Source organism: Eleginops maclovinus, chromosome 11 (genome assembly GCF_036324505.1).
Source record: "Eleginops maclovinus isolate JMC-PN-2008 ecotype Puerto Natales chromosome 11, JC_Emac_rtc_rv5, whole genome shotgun sequence".
Taxonomy (NCBI): Eukaryota; Metazoa; Chordata; class Actinopteri; order Perciformes; family Eleginopidae; genus Eleginops; species Eleginops maclovinus.
In genome coordinates this window covers 12440374-12461533 of record NC_086359.1, presented here as the reverse complement: position 1 = coordinate 12461533, position 21160 = coordinate 12440374, and the positions used below count along the sequence as shown (strand labels likewise).

At 39.4% G+C, this 21160-nt stretch overlaps 1 protein-coding gene across 2 annotated transcripts in view; it reads left to right on the top strand.

Annotated features, from left to right (window-relative positions):
* Positions 1-311: 311 nt before the first annotated feature.
* The window catches only part of stk10 (serine/threonine kinase 10), a 37251-nt gene continuing 16402 nt past the window's right edge, over positions 312-21160 (top strand). For both annotated transcript variants that reach the window (XM_063895653.1, XM_063895652.1), the window contains exons 1-5: positions 312-780; positions 11632-11796; positions 17618-17666; positions 18420-18569; positions 20277-20349. In XM_063895653.1, coding sequence (XP_063751723.1) covers positions 622-780; positions 11632-11796; positions 17618-17666; positions 18420-18569; positions 20277-20349 — 596 coding nt within the window. In that variant the 5' untranslated portion in view covers positions 312-621. The remainder of the gene's footprint in view (positions 781-11631; positions 11797-17617; positions 17667-18419; positions 18570-20276; positions 20350-21160) is intronic.

Genomic DNA, 21160 nt, shown 5'->3' with positions numbered 1-21160 from the left:
TAATTAAAAGCCAGAGTTCTCCATTTTTTCTAATAGCATTAACCATCAGGCGTGCCCATAGTGATGCAGTATGTAAAAGAACAGGACAATTGAATCACTATAAGTAACTGCATTACACTGCGGTTTATTAGTTGTGTTAATGGCACAGCTGTTTTAGGATACGCCCAGCAGCAACCCGGACGTGCAGTCCTTTTACCTCATCAGTTCGACGGTGACGACTGCCTGTTCTTTGAAAGAAACTACATTTCCATGACGGCAGTGGGAGGGCTGTTGAGTAACAAGGTGGGGCGTTTTCACCCAGTCGCAAGTAACAAGTTGCCCAGGCAGGCTGACAAGCGGGCGGTTACTCCATCGTGTTTGCAGCGGCAGGTGGTCAGCGCGCGTCCTCCACTAACCGCACTTTGTGAATGGGATTATAATTGCAGAGCCTTCAGAGCACCTGGTACTAATGGACGGGGTAGAATAACTCCTTTGAATTAGTTTGAACCTTTTTTTTCAATCGGACGCGGGAAGTGAAGACGAGTAATTTTGCTTTTTGAGAATTTTTGACGGGCTGCGCTTTTCTGCGTACAGCCTGATCATTTACATTTTTTTCAGGTGGATATTGTTGCATTGTCAATAATGGCATTCGCTAGATTCAGCAAAATACTCCGTCTGCCTACTATTGAGATTAAAAAGAAAGTCAAGCAGTATGAGCACGTTCATCGGGACATCAACCCTAACGATTTATGGGAAATTATTGGCGAGCTGGGCGACGGCGCGTTTGGAAAGGTCTACAAGGTGAGTGTGATTTCACAGACACGAGGCACCTGTAAAGTGACCATGCCATGTTAAACCTTGTTAGATGTTTTGAATCATCTCAAACTTAATTGAGAAGTTGCTCACCTTTTGCCAAATTAGGTGACACTGAGTCATGTTAGAAATGTTTCTTGAATACACCCCCCCCCCTTTTTTGTCCCTTTTTTAAATACAGTCCATTTTAGGATCCAACATACATTTTTTTTTTTTTTTTTAGCTATGTCACACCAGATGCACTGTATCTTATACTATATGTCAAACTTAGAATATATCCTACATGATAGAGTTGTGAACAACGTCTGATCACCTATGAATGCACATTGCTGAGATTGTGACTAATATGTGATCGATCCTCTGTCAAACAAACTCAGGTATCACAGATTTTATTTGATTTCAGATGAAAGGGTTTACATGAAATAGTCATTCATTGTACTCAAGGATGGTTGGCATCCTTTTGCTGAGATCCACTTTATCTTTTTTTTTCTTCTTGTTTCTGAGTGGCTTGATTAAGTCACTTGTTTCCTCGCTTAAACACAGTTTAGTAAAAGAGATCACTCAATCTCTTGTGATTTCCTACAAACATCTGTGGGGTTCAGAACAGTCTTCCTAACACCCACTCCTCGCTGTGAATCCAACTGAAGCATCCACAGTGAGAGTGAAAGCACTCTTCATTAGTTCTATCTGCAGCAGCAGCAGCAGCAGCAGCAGCAGCAGCAGCAGCAGCACTTTTGGCTCAGAGGCGTTATTTAATCTGGATCTGTTAGCCAGTCAGTCCCGTCTGCAGTATGGCACAGGCACTCTGTGTGTGCACTGCCCAGCTGAGCACAGTGAAAGTCTTTGAGCAGCATGGGCCTTAGTGGAAGAAGTGATGCCTTACCAGTGGTCTGCAATGAACAGAAAAGGAAGTATTTTTTTTAGAGGACTCCACCTTATTTAGGTATTTTATTTTTACTTGACAGTATACACACAGTGGGGAAATTAAACACAAGCATATACATTGGAAGATATGTCCCAGGGCTAGCTTGTTTGCAACTAAAATTAAAAGTAAACCAAAAGTCAAAATCGTTCCTATGTGCCACAGGTCTGTATTGAACCTTATGTAAGTTGTCGAATAATGTATCTTTTGAGCAGAGCTAGCATGTGAGAAGTCCTGTGGGTAGCTGAGAGTGGAGCAACCAGTGTACCATGTAAACAAACAGTGCTTTCAGTTTAGTTTTGAAAGCTGAGGGAACAGAGACTGAGCAGAAGGTGCCTTACATTTTAAGAAGCCTTTAAATGTAAGACACTGTTACAACTGAAGCTGAACGTAAAGCACAGATTATTTGTGGTTTATCATCGTGTTGAACATGATTCCACTTGATAACTGGCAAGCTCCCCGACTTGTTATTTGTCCCCACTTTTTCATTCTTATACAAATGTCAAGCCTCTGCTTCAGTTTCAGTCTCCTCTCCTTAAGTGGGTTGGGGGAGGACAGCGCCACACCTGCATCTGTCAGATTGAGAGATGGTAGGCAGATTTGGAGCAAATGAAGGCCAAGAGAGGAAATTGTGGGATAGCATCAGGAGACAACTTCCTCCAACAGCTCCCAAACTTCAGTTTAATCATCTCAAGTGTGGGAGGGAAAGGGATCAAATGGTGTATCGCACATGTTTTCCGTTGTTAAAGTCTTTGATAGCCGAGGGAGGGGGCTTGATATCTCCGTCACAATTGAATTCAGCTGCTTATCAGACTGTTTGGGCTATGAGTGGAATACAAACCTGCTTTTAGAAGTGTGACATGCAGGAGAAGAACAATAATGATTGTCTCTTCATAAACATATTAATACTTGTCATATGCACGTGGCAAGGACCCAGCTTTTTACGACATGCGTCTTTGAGACCTCTTTGATTGTAAAGTGTTCATTGAGAGTTCAGAGTGTTCCTGTCAAACTGCCTCTCTAAAGGTTAATGTAATCATTGGGATAATACCTACTCACTTAGTTGTGCAAGAGAAGTGTATTTATATCACAAGAACACTGACAGAAATTAGCAAATATGTTCTGCTCCATTTAGGTGCAAATATTCTAATGTTGATATTCCACTGCAGATAAGTAGCCAACACATGATTGTCAATAGAGAAAAGTGAATTGCTTAACACAATTTAATGTATTTTGTCAAACCTTATGTGATCTTTACATTTTTATTTATTTATTAATGTGTCAATATGTCAAATAGTGCATAGTTTTATGTCTTCTTAAAGTTATTCTCGTAAATGTGAATCAAGTTTAAACTGCTGAAAACATTTTTTTTATTTTTGGAAGGCTCACATGACTGAAAGGTCAACAACCTCTGGTTAACTGCATGATAAGTTCACATCCCGACACCCAAACATCTAAAAAGTGTATTTGTATAAACAGGGTGACAACAAATTACAATTATTTCATATACTCACATTTAAAAACAAAGTTATAACTGACACCTAATCACTTAAACGTTCACTTGATTGAAAACACAAAATACATATTTGACGGAATTAACACTCAGTGTCTTCGCAGAAGGAAACAACCTGTTGTTGACATTCTCTGGATTTCTGTGTCACAAGTTCACAGTATCAGTGTCCATCATCATTTGGAGATCATACAAAACAAAGACATTAATGCAATGTTGTGCAGTCTTTTGTAAATGCTGACATTCTATGATTGTATTGTAGATACCCCTTTGGACCCAGTCTATTGACAACAATGTTGTTAGACAACATGTCTGACTACATTTTAACTTCACTAAAATCTCTTTAGTTGTGCTTCAAGTCAACATTTAACTGACTGAGGAACACTTAACACTACTTCATAGATTTTAATTGTGGTTTGATATGATTGCATAAGTCATGTTTGATGCTCTTTTGGTACATTTCTTGACATATTGGATAAAATGCTGCAATATGTTGCACACCCCGGACATTTCTGCCTGAACGACAGGTTGGTACATAACCAACTGCAGTCTCTCAAAAGTCATAACAAGAAAATGTCTCAGTGTGTGTGTCATGGGATGTTTTCTTTGTTTTCTATGGATCTGTCTATGGACATGCTCATACTTGTTGGAAAGATTGAATGCGTGTGAAGGTGTGTGGCTTCAACTCAGGCATGAAACAGAGGAGCTGTGTGGTTCCCCTCACTAATTAATGGGCCACGTGCCACTGAGCACGCTGCCCTGCTGCTGCTGCTGCTGAACTGTTTCCATAGACACAAGCAGGTTGTAAAGTTACCCTCCCTCAAATTCGCATTGTGGGATTAAACATAGCGCATCTTATCCCTGTTGGCCTGCGATGTAAAAGACAGTGGATTTAAACTGTGTAGTGTACTTTGACACACACTGAGGAAGCATTGAGTTGCTCTTGATCCAGATTAACAACAATGTGGCTTATGAACATCATTCTTGTATGAAAAGGAAAGAGGAATATGTTTCTAAAATGAAAACAATTTTTTTTATAAAGCATTCTTAAATTAAATTGAAAAATGACACGACTATAGACAAAATATACTTCTATCAATAGCTTCACACAAGTTTTAGTTCTGTTTTGTACTCGTATCCATTGTGAACAGCGTGTGGAAGCCCTTTATTTTATATATCAGCTTAATTTCGGCAATTCCTGTTTGTTGGATCTCTGGAGGTAATTACTAGTACTACCATGCCAGATGTTGAAGGAAACCTGGATTGCTTTATGACACTTCATAGAAAATGGCTTGTGTTGGTCTGGCTTGCATTGACAGATGGTGGAACAAGCAAAAGGCTTATAGAAGAATCACTTCAAACATGATAATCCTCTTCAGACAAGTGAAGAAGAAAACGCACTGGGTGTCACCAGTGGGGGGAGGGTACACAGGTTGCAACATCCTCTCTGCAGAGGAAAGCCACAAGCTGTATGTATGTGAAATGCCAAAGTCTTTATTTAGAATACGGAAGTGCCATGTAGGCGTATGTTGGAGTTTATTCAGTGAGACCATCGTCAGACTCTGGGTCTAATCTTGAGGACCAGCTGGGCCCACAGCGACTGATAGGAGCCCTGTTGAGTGGGCGTGGGCAGAGCATGCTGGGAGTCCTCTGGATGACATCAGTACTGGCACTTGTAGAAAGCCTCCTCTGTCTTTAAACGTGCATGTGCTGCTGGTAGTTAAGGGCCTGTGACAAGCAGGACTTTCATAAGAATGTATTATACCTATTAGAGTCTCGGAGGCATAGCCTGTTCTCAGGACATGATGAATTCAATGCAAGAAGTGGAATAACCCACCTAAAGTAACCATATACTGTCTCTGAGACAGGGGTATACATATTTTTGTCTTGACATTTGCATTTTGGGATTGGATCTCATCTCTCATAAGATTCATGCTTTTGACATTGTGCAAGGGCTTGCATGAGTATGAATGATTGAAGAAAGCAGTGTAGGTTATTTTCTTTCAAGGCTCTTTGTGGTATGTTGTGATTTCCTGCCCCAGCGACCTACTTTGTACTTGTGACCTTCTAGAACGTGGGACATTTTACCTTGCTTTTGAAAACTTTCACATCCTGAAAAGACTAATTTCTCTATCTTGGGGTGTAACTTTTGAACTTCACTCGGCTATGTGCTTCACGCCCAGTGGATGCATGCTTTCACGCAGTCAGCAGGTTGTGAAAGAGAGGAAGAACCTCAGTGGTATGTTGATAGAAAACCACAGACATAGCCATAACTTTGTCTTCTCTCTTTTTTTTAAGACTTGATTGTTTTTGCCAAAAGATACAATGTGAAGTTAATGGTCTATCAAATCGGTAGGTAAAAAAAAAAGTCTGCCATTACATTCTTGAAATGCTTTAGTCAGTCTCCCGCACAGGATGTTCAATAAGTAAACAAAGATCATCATCTCTCTTAAAACCGAGTGCTTTATTTTAGTAGTACTAACAAGTATCTATTTACTTTAGTGTATCTTCTCGCTACAGTAACAACATGGTATTCTGCTCATTTTCTTGAAGAAAACCTTTCATTCGGGAGAAAACTCCATGTTGCCATACAAATATTTTGATAGCCATATTTAGCAAACTGTCTGCATGGAGCAGTGAATGCTTTACTTCCACCAGCGTGGAGATTTTTCTGCTGGTAGAGCATCTTTTTCTCTGTAACATGTGTCATTTAGAAACAATGAAAATAATAAAAACAATGAAAACTGTCACGTTTAAGCAAAGGCTGGCATAAACCCATATAAGTTGAAAGACCTTGCTGTAGCTGCAGAAAATCATTGTTATCTTTTAGTGAACAAGTGTCATATTGGCAAGGGCCAAGGTCTGATTACAGTGATGTAAGTAATATAAAATGCATTTCAAAAAACACTAACTGAATACACCTCTAATTTCCTTGATTATAGACTTGATTATTTTTCTGAAATGTGTGTTATATGAAAAATGTCAACCTTTTTAAACCCAAAGATTGTTTATTACTACATTCATGTGTAGGTTATGATCAGTTCTAGCACCTTTTTTGTGGTACAATTATCTGTAAATTAAATTCTTGTACTGTAAAATGCAGATTAGCCTTTGGGGGGATTTTTGATTTGTGTCTGCAAAACTCCCTCCCAAGCAGCCCTTACAACCTCAAACAGGAAAATCGATAATTCAAACTGAAACTGTGAAAGTGAGAGGGACATGTGCCCACATCTCCAGTGGAAATTACAGCTCTTTGTTGTGCAATGATCTTCTCTGAATGACTTGATGACTTTCCAGTTTCTCTTGATGAAGTGCTCACAGTATAGCTCTTCTCAAACACCTTTTATTGTAGAACGAAAATCTAACTTTTATGATGCAACTTTTCCTGCAAAGCAAATCAATACATTCAAAGACTTTGCTTGTTTATCTGAATGAGAGATCATTACTTCCAAAGGTGTCTGCTGTCACAGGAGAATTTTTATTAGCTGCTGTCATAATGCAGGAGCTGAGAACCACATTCCTGTTTGCAGACACATGGGAGAGCCTCAGGAGGAGGGGCTTGTTACAGGTTTATGAAGGGGCAAAGGTTTAACATACACAGATTCCCCTCAGGGACTTTTGTGTGTTTGTCGAAAGTATAACGCCATACAAAAGCCGAAAATACACGTCAGCGTGTGGTATGTTCTTTCAACCCGGAGTTGACTGACCCCAGGGAAAGTAATGTGTTATTTGTTAAGAGGTCATCTGGTCTATTACCATTATGATTAACTATTTTCAACCTACAGTCTTCTAAATTGGCAAAAACTCATATAAAAAAGATGTTGAGAAGCTGATAAGTCCTTTTTTAAATCAGGTTATTTTAAGGCTTGGAGTTGTTACTTGTACTGCATTTCTTTTCCTAGCTTGTTTAAATTTTTAAAAGACCTGTTTGTGTCTGATTACAACATTCTACACACACACACACACACACACACACACACACACACACACACACACACACACACACACACACACACACACACATAGCAGAAGTAGTTAAGACTGGCAGTGTGTGCTTTTATGTGTGTGTTTACTTAGTCTTGCAGTACATACAGTATGTTTGTATGCTGGCACATGGTTCAGTAACATCTGCTTCTTCTAAAGCTGCTTGTCAGTCATGGTTTGTGGCCTTCAGACAGACTGTTACTGAAAACAGATGGATACATATACTTGACAGGTAGGCGGGAGAAATACAGGAAGGGATGACAGACAAATTTGGCGAGGGAGACAGTGGGGCAGACGGTGAATGATGGGGCAGGAGTGTCGAGAGGCGTGCTGTGCATATGCTGCAGTATGAACATTTAAGACAGGAAAAACAAGTTGCAAAAAAGTTAGGTCATCATACCTAGGTGTATGGCTAAACATGCAAACAATAAAACTGATGAATCATTAAAATAAAGCATCATAAAAAATAAACAAATGGAACGCTGTGCACAAAAATGTGGGCGACGGTCCAAGTCTCTATTTTCAAATGCTGATTACTATTTTGGCCATATAACTATAATATACATTTTCGTTTCCAGTATATTTATTAAGATAGTAAATACATTGCTCACTGCAAGATACAAAAACATTTTGGCATTTAGATTGATGTCAGTGGTCACTTTTCTGTTTTTACATTCTATTATTGTTTTGTTCATTTACTATTAAGATATCATGGGGTATAATTTACTAAAGACTCTAGCAGATGCTCGGAAAGCACAATGGCACCTGAAGACTGTGATCTTTTTTTGGTCATTTGTTAAAGAGCATGAGTGGGTCTGTTAGCTAATCCTTTTGCTCTTATCCTAAATGAAAGCCAAGACACTAATGAACAGGAAAACGACCAGGCAGCGGGACTAGTTGCGAGACGGAGCAGAACCAAGTTCTTCTGATCCCCATGGAAACCAGACCTCAAACAAAGCCAAAGACTGTTGTTGTCCCCTGGTTGGAGAGAGTGAAGAGTCAGTGGGTTAGAAGCAGTGAGGCATCATTTTCTCTCGGGGTGGCTACAGAGCCGTCAGTAGCTGACTGTGTTCCTGCTTATTCAGGAAAGTAACTAAAGTTACTTCATAACCGTTCACGACCAGAGCGGTTGTGAACGGTTATGAAGTAACTTTAGTGTTTTCTGCACAATTTGACAATATGTGGCTCCTGTGTGTTCTTCTTTTCGTTTGTTGTCTTGTCACTTTATTTTGCATGTGTAATGTTATCCCTCTAAAGCTGGAATTATGAACTGGATGTAGGCAAAAGTGCCCATAGGTCTCTAGGAAATGGAAAGTTTGCTCCCGAACAGGTTTTGGTCAAGGTTTTGACATTTTTAAGTCTTAACTCAATTCCTGTAATGCTGCTCATAACTACACGTAGGTTTGTTCTATGCTTAATTGTTTTAAGTGAAGAGATTACATTAGTACCAGCACAAAAAATGACCTTATCCCTCCAAGGTATTGCTGAAATTTGACTGTTTTATATGAGTTTAATTAAAAATTCTTATGATTTCCACTATAATCCCTAAAAGACAGTGTAAAGATGCTTCATACAGGAATTTCTGTTTGATGGGAAAATGTGCTGCTGGTATTTTCAATGTTGTTCCGAGGATGATGCCTCCTCCTACAATTATTTATCTCTTGTGTACATACCATAGCACTCAAAAACATACACACACGTGCATTGACGTCACGCCAACTTGTAGAGTTAGGAGGTCCCATGTGAGACACAATGAGGCGTTACAGTGTGATTTCCTCCCTGGGCAGTTTATATACTTTGCAAGGTGCAAGCATAAACAAAGATGAATGTTTGTCTACTATACTTGAGGACCCTTGACGTAATCCACGACAACACATTCCCCCCGCCAAGCCAAAGGCACCACATGAATGCATGATGAGTTTTCAGTATACCCTCTTTCTCAACTCCCCCAACCATCTGAAGGCCAGAGGCACATTCCGTGTGTGTGTGTGTGTGTGTGTGTGTGTGTGTGTGTGTGTGTGTGTGTGTGTGTGTGTGTGTGTGTGTGTGTGTGTGTGTGTGTGTGTGTGTGTGTGTGTGTGTGTGTGTGTGTGTGTGTGTGTGTGTGTGTGTGTGTGTGTGTGTGTGTGTGTGTGTGTGTGTGTGTGTGTGTGTGTGTGTGTGTGTGTGTGTGTGTGTGTGTGTGTGTGTGTGTGTGTGTGTGTGTGTGTGTGTGTGTGTGTGTGTGTGTGTGTGTGTGTGTGTGTGTGTGTGTGTGTGTGTGTGTGTGTGTGTGTGTGTGTGTGTGTCAAAAAAATTATCACATCTGTCCACTTTTTCTTCTGATGTGGTGCCTGCCATTCATGTCATATAGTGATGCAAACCACCCTGATACTGATATCAAATATACAGTGTTTCAGCTATCATTCTATTGGTCTGTACATCTGACTCATGATGAGATCAAATAGGAGGACATTATGGGGACGTCACTTGTGTTGTGAAGAGATTGTTTAATATAACCAGAATTGTAACTATAAACTGTGTAGTCTACTTTGTAGATTGTTGTCGTTTATGAAATTATGACTTACACATGGCCATATTATACAGACCTGGAAAGAAGTAAGAGACCACTTCAGCATTATCATTTTCTCTTGTTTTATTATTGTCTTTGAGCTAAATTATTATTTTTTATTGTATTCTAGAATCTACTGACCATTTTTATCTGTGTTGGAATTCAACAACACTGGAAGAAATTGGAGTGATCTCCTATTTTTTTCCAGATCTGTATTTCAAGTTTTCGATAGATGGAACTGAGAGTATAGAGCCTTTGACAGAGTTAGCAGAACACCAACCAACTTGAATATCAATAGGTCTATGGCTTTTGCTATTTCTACTGTAAATCAGGGCCAAGGCAGTATGTGTCTGGAGGCTGACAGGGTTGGCGCAGGAAGGGGGCGAATCGCAGGGAGCTGAGATGTTAGCAGAGGAGTGAAAGTGTCTGGTGTCTCCGTGTTTACTGTCGAGGCTTGTTAGCTGGCTGACTGATGGCTTGATGGCAGTAGGAGACGTCCTGTTGACTCAACACTGTGGGTTACCCTGGTGTGGGGTCAGTTCGGCTCCTCTGGAACTCTGTTAGTCAAACACTCACACTCACACACACACACACACACACACACACACACACACACACACACACACACACACACACACACACACAGTCACAGAGAACTGGGATAATCTAAAGACTGTGTGTTGCTGCTAGTCTCTTCTGTTTATTCAGATGTTTTCCCACAGCCCCTGTAAAAGCGGAGGCTTCAGACCAGCACCGGGCTGTTTAGTCTGCTGTGATTCTGCAGGTCACTGGGTGGACGCATGTACATGCGTCCTCAATTTCTCAACATGACATGACCTTTTATGCAGATTTCTTTCATACAGGTACCAACCTTGACACTCTCACTCACTTGGTAATGTTCTTCTGATCATTTACTGTAGAACATTGTCATAACCTTTATGTGCTTGTCGCCTTTCTAGAGACGTGCCTCTCTTTTACTTCTGTAGATCACTGTAACTGTCTGGAAGTCATTCCATATGGCCTGACAGTGTCGAAGGCTGCTAATAATGTTGCAGCATTGAGCATTATCTCTGTTTTTGGCTCCCTTTTCCAGCGTTTACTTTCCCTTTGCCATTCTTTTGTAAATAAGGTAATGAATATTCTTTCTGCAGTAAAGGCAACCATTGCCGTCCAATTTACCCACAATTCCCCTCAGCATTCACAACATTCTCTCCTACACGGGGATGAACATCATGTGTTTTGTGCCCTCTGAGTCACCCAATAAGTTTGGTTGTTTTGATGCTTTCCAGCAAGGCACTGAACAATCTACTCATGTTTTTGTTTTCTTGTCTTTATTACTCAGAATTGCTAGGAACTATTTGCCTCTGTGTCTGTCTAAGTTTAGCCACACGGACAACTGACGGCTTTTGCGGTTCCGTTTCCTCCAGTTGCTGAGAGAGGGTGTGGAGTTTCCTTTCCTGTTTTGTCTCTAAATGTTAGACAACATTTTAATTGCTGTATTGCATTTTTTTTGACGTTTCGGACTCCCTTCTGCTTCAACTGGGTCCAGCTGGCAGAGTGATACTCGCATGCAAGGAACTAGATAACTTTTTTTTGTTGATATTTTCTAACTTCTGCTCACTTGAATTGGCGTAACACAACATAACAAAGAAATCACATTATCCATGTTCTTTAAACTCCTGTTAAAGCACAAAGCCACACTTTTTATCTCTCCCATTTTATGAGAATTGAAACTCATGAGTTCATAGAGCTATTTTCAATTCATTTTTGACCTTTGCTGTGAAGCAGTTTTAGGCTAAAAAGAATCCATTAAACAAGCCCTGCCATAACTCATGAATGTTTCATTAAACGTTTAATTTTCTGTTTCTTTAGGCCAGAAACAAGGAGACAGGAGTTCTTGCTGCAGCCAAAGTGATCGAGACAAAATGTGAGGAAGAGCTGGAGGACTACATCGTTGAGATTGACATCCTGGCCAAATGTGACCACCGCTACATTGTCAAGCTGCTTGATGCTTTTTACCATGACAACAAACTATGGGTAGGCAACACAGGAATCTGGTTAAGACACAAGCTTTCAGTGTTAACCACATACTGTTCAACCCTTCTCTCTTTCTATTTCATCCTTCCTTTATGTGACACTTTTACACATGGCTTATACCATACTAAATGCTAATTTTAGGACTTAAAGAGGACATATTATGCTCATTTGCAGGTTCATAATTGTATTTTGTGCCTCTACTGAGACATGTTAACATGCTAAAAGGTCTTTGTATTTCTTATACTGCCAGTGCTGCAGCCCCTCCTTTCACCCTCTGTCCAAAACCAGAGCCCAGTCTGCTCTGATGGATCAGCTAGCAAGCTCTGTTGTGATTGGTCAAGATGTCCCGCCCCTTAGAAAATCAGGTACAATGTGTTAGGAGGCTGGCCAATAGAAGTGCAAGTGTAACATAGTGATGTCACCTAGCCTTTGCAGACCATTCACATGCAAGACAGATACCCAACAAGGCATACAAGAGCCTCATTAAGCTGAACAAATGAAATGGAAACTAAATTCACAGACTGTGTTCAGAAAAATTGTGTTTGAACAGACATGTTGCTGTATGGGAACACTGTGGTCAAGGCTGCTAGTGTTTTAGACTGGTGTGTAATGTACCAAAGGGACCTGATCTGCTGTCTACACTGTTACCTTTCTCACAAGATATATTCTTTTCACTTCATTAAGGAGTTTATTTGTCCAAGTTGTCTTTGCAACCCTTCCAAATACACAACACACAAACCTGAACCATCAGCAGGGAAGTAGAAAAACAGACCTTCCAGCCATGTATGTTGGCAGGCTCACGGGCTGTTGCATTTCAATCTGTGACCGTCTTGTTGTTTTATTGCAACAATATCTCACCCAGAGCATATTTCTGCTACATATGAAAGCTCTGTTGAATAATATAGATGAGAAAAGTGGATTGCTTAAATGGGAATGACAGAAGACCCCCCCCCCCCCCGTGGGTGACATAATGCATCAGATATGAACAAGAGCTCACCCTGATGTTGCAGCAAGAAGGAAGATCGATTTCAGTTCAGTGTGTTCTGCTCTCCAGTTATTTCCCCTCTGCATTCTCACTCACTGGGTCAAGTGCTCAACTCCCCCTGTAATCTTTCAGTGTATCTGGCCAAGAAAAATAATAGTGACCTCACACTGCGCACAACTTGTATGCAAGGAATTACAGGGCAGCGTTATGACTAAAGATGTTTCATGTTTGGATTTATTTTACCCCTATACTTAAGTATTATCATCAACATGGGAAAAGTTTAGATTTAAGTGTTCTGTAGTTTTCATTCCTCTTTTTTAAAAGTAAAAAAAACAAAAAACATAATTGTTTAGTATGTATTTGTTAGAAATACAACTCAAGAGACACTATCACACACTGTTTATCTATTCACAGCTCTGCCGAACAAATATGCTTTGTTTTAATATACTTGCACCTATGATGTGATTCAATCCTGTGCACAGCGCAAGTAGTCTAGACATAACAGCAGTACATTTGCCGTGAAGTTGAGGGGTCTAACGGCCCCCTGTGGCTTCCGTTACTCCCTTGTAAAAATAAAAAAAAGAATCCGCTGATGAAAAATGCCCAAATTCCTTTTTTTATAAGAGCTGTTTTACTAAACTATCATGAGAAGTATTGATAGTGATACAACATTTCACCAGTAGCGGCAGAAGGATGTTCACTACACACATACACACACAATCCAGGCTATGACACAGCCCCAGAGCTAGGCATGGTTGTGTGGGCAATAGTTTGAATTCCTGTGGAAGGTGAACATCCCTCATCAGTGTGTGTGGCTTCATAGTGTCAACTTTTACTCTCAAAATGTGCTCAGATACTAATGTTTATTTTTTATCTTACAAATAACGACTCTTAATCTATCCATGATCAGTTTTCTTTTACTTTATTTTAAGAGCAACCAAGACAAGTATAGAAACTTACAACCAAAACTGGAATAAGAGCATCTGACCAGCAGTAAAATAACAATATACAACGTGAAAAAGCGAACTAGCTCGGACCCACGCTCCTTTGAATGTGTGCTGGCCTCAGGATCTCAACAATTAGCCCAGTGGTTGGCGGTCAGGCCTTAGTAACCTCCGGTTGGGTGGACCGGGCAGGGGTGAGATGATGCATTCCTGTACAGACCCACCCGTTCTGCTTTCTACTCAGTAAGGGAGAGGGAGAAAGAAAAGGACAGAGAGAGAGAGAGAGAGATACAGTAAGAGAAGGGCTGTTTGTTCCTGTCCACAAACAATCTGGTCTTGAAGCTAAAGGGGCATCCACCCGAGCGTGAGAAAAAGAGGGCCTTTAACATGGGGAAGGAATTGCTGACATTAGCACATTGAGAAGAACTAACAAGGAGGGAACAGTTAAACAGATGAAAAAGAGAGACCATAAAAACAGAAGAGAACGTGCACACATCACTTAAAAGCATCGTAAATCCTGCCAGAGTAAAGGGTATGTCCTTCCAAGTTACAAAAAAACCCCACATTCTCCCACCGTTTTATTTTGAGATGGGGCTTCCTGAAATAAGCTGCCACTTTAAATACCAATCAAATCCATAGGGACTATTTCTCCAGCGGAATGTACAACAGAAAAAACACAGCATTTTCAAGTAATTGGAAGGAAGCACTAAAAAAAAAAAAGATGTTGCTTATCATGTTTTTACAAAATATATTCCATGTTTGGACCACACTATTATCAAACTTCCATCTGCCTCTATTGTATTTGGTTAAAATCCGACATCTGAGAGATTTTCATCTCATTACCTAGGATAAAAAACATATTTTCTGCTTGGCTACAAACAACTATATATATATATATATATATATATATATATATATATAATCATGGCACCTATGTATGTATATATATATATATATATATATCAAGAGTTTTGAAAGCCAAAGATCTGGACCTACTATAGATGTAGAATCAAATCAAATTTAAATGGACAGTTTCTCGATGGAAGAAAATATCTTGTAGTTAACCCAATTAAATGCTTTGATTCACAGTTGGATAGGGTCCTTCTGAGTATTTAATTTCTCTCTGTGTCTGTGTAGTGTGTTCCCAGAGTCTGTATACAGATTTTAAGAGCCTTAATTTTGGCCCCCGTAAAGTGATATTGTTTGGTTCTTTTAAACACAGTGAGACAAGGATAAAGCTTTTTATTGTACCTCTGCTATTATTTGTGTACAGTGAGGTCTGCATAATGTAACTAGCTGTGGTTGCTAGGGTATTTGATGACACTGTAAATGAATCAATAGTACCACTTCATGTACTCAAATTACTGAAGCATTAGTCACATTCATAGTGACAAAGTATAACAGTGTGTATATGCGATTCTATCACCGTTTCTAAGTAGGTCGTTTTTGGCTAATTGTATTTTTACATTCTTTGGACTTCTGACAAAATGATATGAGAAATCACTGTGACGGTACAGAGCTGTAAATCATAGGAACACTGTAATGCCAGCAAGGCCTGCTCTGTTTATATTGGGGATTTTCAAATTTGTAGACTATATCTAACTCGGTTCAGCTTGTCTCAAAATGAAAAAAAGTGGGATTGATTATTGGGCTTTCCATCTTTCTGTGCGTGAGATAGGTAAAGCATGTAGCTGCATGCGTGTTCAGCCCATAGTAGGTATGTGTTGCATGTAGTTTGACCAGTCGACACACATTTTTCACTGCAGCACAATCACGTCATCCAGACTTGTTCTAGGCGTCGAGAGCAAATCTGGCTTAGGAGACACTGACGGAAACACAAACCAGTTCGTGGTGACACAGAAGTGTGATGTACAGCTGTTTAGGTTGGGCAGTACAGTGTGTTACTACTGAAGAACAGCTCATTTCAGTTAGGGGGTGGTTTTTAAACAGGATATATAAAAACAATGTGTTTTTGGTTAACGGTGAGCAGGAATACTTTAGTAAATGTAATAAATCTAGTTCTGTAGATGGATTGCACAATTTCAAACTCAATTCTGCATTTTAACAATTTACATTTCAACTTCCAATGTATCATAAATGTATAATTTCTAAAACTAAATATACTTTTTAAAAGACCTTGAAAAGTTGATCCACTATAATTGATTGGGTACCATACATACTATAGCCCAACTAATAATGGACTTTTGAGGCTGATAAATCAATATTTGTATGAAAAATACCCTTACAGTTTGTTTGCCAATTTCATTTCATATAAACGCAGAACATAAACACTCTTTAAGAAACTTGATCTTGTTTTTTCCTGTGCTCTTGGCTGATTCTCAGTGGGCGTGGTTATGTTATAAAAAGCTGATGTCACATTTGCTAGACTAATCGAAACTTAAATAAGGAATTAATATGAATTCACACACAGGTTATCTCCAAATAAAGCAGAGCAACAGTGTTTTTCAGTGTTATTGTTGATTATTTAGCTAATTCAGGAGTAATTATTTTCTACCTGTAACTGCAAATGTTTCTCTTTTAGACGTAACCATTCAATGTTACATACAAATAAGGGTTTTAAAAAAGGCATTAGGGTGTGTTAATAAAAAAATCAATCATATTTTTGTCTTAAGAAACGGGTCAAAGAGTGAGTGCAGAACTTAGATGCAGTAAGGAGATATAAAAGTTGGAAGCAGCGGAGCGTGACTGTCTCTCCGCCATCTGTCATTTAAAGAAATGAATGGGGTTTCCAATCCAAACGCAACAAAAGAACATTGTTTCGTGTGTGTGTGTGTGTGTGACGTGAGCCTGACACATGCAGTCACGCACATTTTGAGAAACGATGCATATCTCCACAGTTTCTTACATTCCTCCATCCCGGGGCTGTGTACACCTTTTGTACCTATAATTTTCAGTATGGCTTTGTATGAACTGAAACTCCACTCCCTGTCCAGTACTAGGTCGATGCTTTGACACTGTTGTCATAACAGGCGGATTAAACTAAGAATGACATCATATCACTAGGCTTGAATTTGAAAATTAGGAATTAAAATATCAAGATAAATTGCTCTTAACAGGATTGTTTCGAAATCTTCTGGTGTCTTTATTTTCTTTGGTCCTACTTTTGAAACTTTAGAGGGCTTTCTGACAGCCGGTGTGTAAGAGAGAAACTGACTATGTAAGGAGGGGAAATGAAGTTGCTATTGCCAACAAGACACCATTTAGGGAGTCTGTTGAGACACAGAATCTTTTTCTCGCCTGTCTCCCTCTCGCTCTGTGTATGTTTTTACTTCACTGCTGAACTGGTATTATAGGTTTGGCAGTGTGTTCCAGGAAGTGTGTATCATTACAGTCTGACAGGTAATCACACACTTCAGTTGTAATCCTGAAGTGTTTTTGACTGATGTAGACCAAGGGGAGTTCTGTAGGTAGTGAAAGCACAATAAAAACACATCATGTTCTTTGCTTCCAACAATTGAGAAACAATCTAAAACATTTGAACACATACTTTCTCTGATGAAAATATGTTGAATTACCAATGTATGTTTACCGTTTTCACCTTTCATTATTAGTGGAGTGTTATGTCTTTGTTAACAATTAACTTAAGCTTACATTTTCGAGTCAGCCAATAACAAATATATATAAAAGTAGTGTTTTACATTTAAAGGTAATGTGTTGAGATGTATTGGTATGGTGTAGGAAAATAATGGCATAATTGTACAAATAAAAGTTTGTGCATGTGCTGCTGATCAAAAGTGACCCGTTCTTCCTGTAACTCCATATCAATGCCTGAAAAAACAGATTACAATTGTCAAGTGTATGTTTATATAGTATATTCATAAAGCTGGGTCTAGTTTAACCTCACCCTTTCTCCCTCCCCTTCATTCCCCAGATCATGATCGAGTTCTGCCCCGGAGGAGCTGTGGATGCCACAATGTTAGGTAAGCCTCACTGTGTGTTTTCAAAGGCCCTCCACCTTTCTTCATGTCACAGGATTACAGTTCCATACCTGCGACAGTGCTGGGACTACACTTCAGCTGTGACTTGTATGGAGACAAGATAACAAGGTCAAAGATGTATTGTCAATCCATGGACGAGTTTTTAAAACTCTAGTTCATACAGAGAAGAATGATGGTGTGTTTATTTTCTACAGGACTAGAACATCGTTAGATATCACAATATGATTGCTCTGAAAATGGTCATGTACCTTCCTCATCAGTCTAGCCTTGAATGCTGTAGAAAGCAGTCAGACATAGTGGAGTCCTCTGCTGTGGGAAAACCCCCTGGTGTGTTTTTGCTGGGTAATCCGCATCCTCATAACTGTCTGTACCCCCAGTGCAGCTAACCAAACACAGACACGGTAGAATAAAGTCTGCAGGGCAGGACTAGCTTGGTTGTGTGAAAGCTTTTCTGATCCGGGATTAGCAACACTATCTGAGAGACTTCATTTATATCATCGCAGGTTTACCTTTTTGTGTTTTCTCTGGCGGAGTTCACACACTACATCAGCACTGGAGACTTTGTCTTGCCATTATTGTACATACACTGAATGGAATCTGCTAGGTGTGCATAATGGGGTTTGAACCCTCTCAGCTAATTTTCTTGACTCTCAATTCGATTCATCCCTCTACCATACCTCTGTTTTAACCCCTCCATCTCCGGCCTCCTGCCTAAATCTCTTTTGTTCTTACCAGAGTTGGATCGTGGACTGACGGAGCCGCAGATTAAGGTGGTTTGTCGCCAGATGCTGGAAGCTCTGATCTACCTCCACAGCATGAAGATCATCCACAGGGACCTGAAGGCCGGGAACATCCTCCTCATGTTGGATGGGGACATCAAACTGGGTGAGGGTTTAGATAATAATACACTTTTACAAAATTGACTTTTAACTCTAGCATTTCTTGAAAGCAAGATTGTATGCTTTGACCATTAGTCATTGTGTAGACACCATGCTGTCCAAGTGCCTTTTTGTTTAAACTCACACAAGTAGGTATATAAAATGTTAAAAATTCAATAGGGTGTGTTCTGAGAAAAGCAAAGGATGAAATGTTTGAACATATTTCAAATGTACGCGTTGGATTATCTATTTTGTAAGACCATGGGTTAACTGTCGGTCTTTATGTCCAATAATTGATAGCGGAAACCATTTTGCTGCCAAATATGTTGCAGGTGGAAGTAATTTTAAGACAAACCCTATGTTCCCGTTGCACATTACATGTTATCTCTGGAATCTAGTCCATTGTTTTTTGTTCTTGTGTGTTGTTTTATAAGCTGAACGCACATGAAGACACATGCATACTGTCACACAGCACAGTTAGAGTCCCTCTCATGTGGCACAGTAGGATGATCAAAAGTGACCATTGTGTGGAAAGACTGCGCTCTCAGAAGCTTTGCATATTTCCATTTTTTGGCTTTTTTGAAAAGTTCTCCACATTCTTCACATTGCACAGCTAACAAGCAGATCCCACCCACTTGCCAGCCTGTTTTGGATTTAAGTTTAGTTAAAATAATGTCCTCAAGAGCTCTATTTAAGCGTAAGATAAAGAAGGACAGCTTTTTTCAATGGCTGTCTGACATTTGGATCCAGAGACATACAACCTCAAACAAAAACTAGATCTCTTTTGCATGATTTCTTACTACTGTGTTATTTAACACTCATTTTGCATGTCAGACAAGTCCATCCACTCAATGGAGAGTAACTTTAAGCTGCTTTGAGCTTCATATTTTAGTGCTAGGGATCCTTTTGAAATTAGTCTGATTCATAATTGCTTTCATACTTTTTTTTCAATTTCGAATGGCACATTTTGTCAGCCTCTTTGCTCACTAAGCTGGACCTCTTTTCCATGGCCATCCATTCCCCCCAAGACACCACAGTTGGATATAATCACTGGGAGTTGCCTCTTTAAACTCATTAGGTCATGACACTGACTCATTTACTGTCTCCCAATTTATCTAACTACACGTTAAATCAAACAAGGCATCAAAAGTCTCCCAATGCACTATATTCCCCTATTATACATGGCATTAAACATGAACAGTTTGTTGTAAAGTTTTTAGATATGTTTTATCTTGGGTTGATAAATGTGTAATCTCTTATTTGATATAAAATGGAAGCAGTAGTATGATATATTGTCTTTGTAAATGTAAACATAGTATAGTATAGTCTGCAACTTAATCTTAATCTATGACATTTGAATTGCAATGTGAAAAACCAAGACAGTCACTTAACTCCCCGTAATAGAACATGCCAGTTTGTAATTGAAGCAGCCTGCTGTGTGCCACACGTGAAATTTTTACTTGCAGGGGAAACGCATTTAAACACCCCTATAATCTAAGGGTCATGCCAGGAAATGGGGGCAGCTTGTTTGGAAACTGAACTCCCATAAATTCTGTAATTCTGGCTTTGCGTGTCAATGTCATACATATTTAAAATTTGTATACACCTAGCGGTAAAAAAGTGGAAGGTTTTGAACTGACTTCATTCCCTTTTTAAAACTTCTCAGTAAAGTCATTTTAGCTATCTAACTTTTTTTGTCTCTTCATTGTTGTAGCTGATTTCGGCGTGTCTGCAAAAAATACCAAAACCTTACAAAGAAGAGACTCTTTCATTGGAACGCCATACTGGTGAGTAAGACATTAATTTACATCAGAAATGACTTGAAGAACATATTATATGTTTACAAAAATGAAAGGCCTTGCAAATCAAGATATTTCATTAAATTAATGCAACATTTTAGTCCACTATATAACCATCTTGTTCACTGATTTGAAATACAACCGGAGCTATTAAAAGCATATTTAATATATTGCAAAATGTCTAAATGTAGACATCCTCTTACCAAAGATAAAATAGTAGGGGATTATGGCTTGTTAGAAACCCATCCTGCCTGAAGAACATGATGTAAACACTCAACTCAGTGCTTTATTGTTTTAGTAACAACAGCGTGGTTCTCTTCTCTCGACCTGAACAAATTGGAAAGATTCCCTGTAGAGTCTCCAAAGCGAACCTTGGTCCATACTGTTATTTCATGTGTTGCAGCCAGTTAACCATTGACTAGAACAGGTTATCAGCCATCATGAATACCCTGCCTAATGGAAACATAACCTTGCCCTCATTTTGCACAATCCTTCAAATAATATTATAGACAGGGGGAGAAACACTCCTCTCTTTCTCCACCCAGCAGTAATCAATAAGTCCCCTGCTGCAGCTGCTCAGAAAAGAAACATTGTAAATACTGTAGGTGTATATTTATGATATCGAAACATTGGGACATGTTTGGACTTATTCCTATTTTACAAGCTGTGTTGATATATCGGGTTTTTTACCACATAAATGTTAAAAAAACAAGTTGGGTAACTTATTACCTCTGTCACTTAATTCTTAGAAGTTACAGCGTAATGTAAAAGCATTTTAAAGTCTGGAGTTAGGTGCATT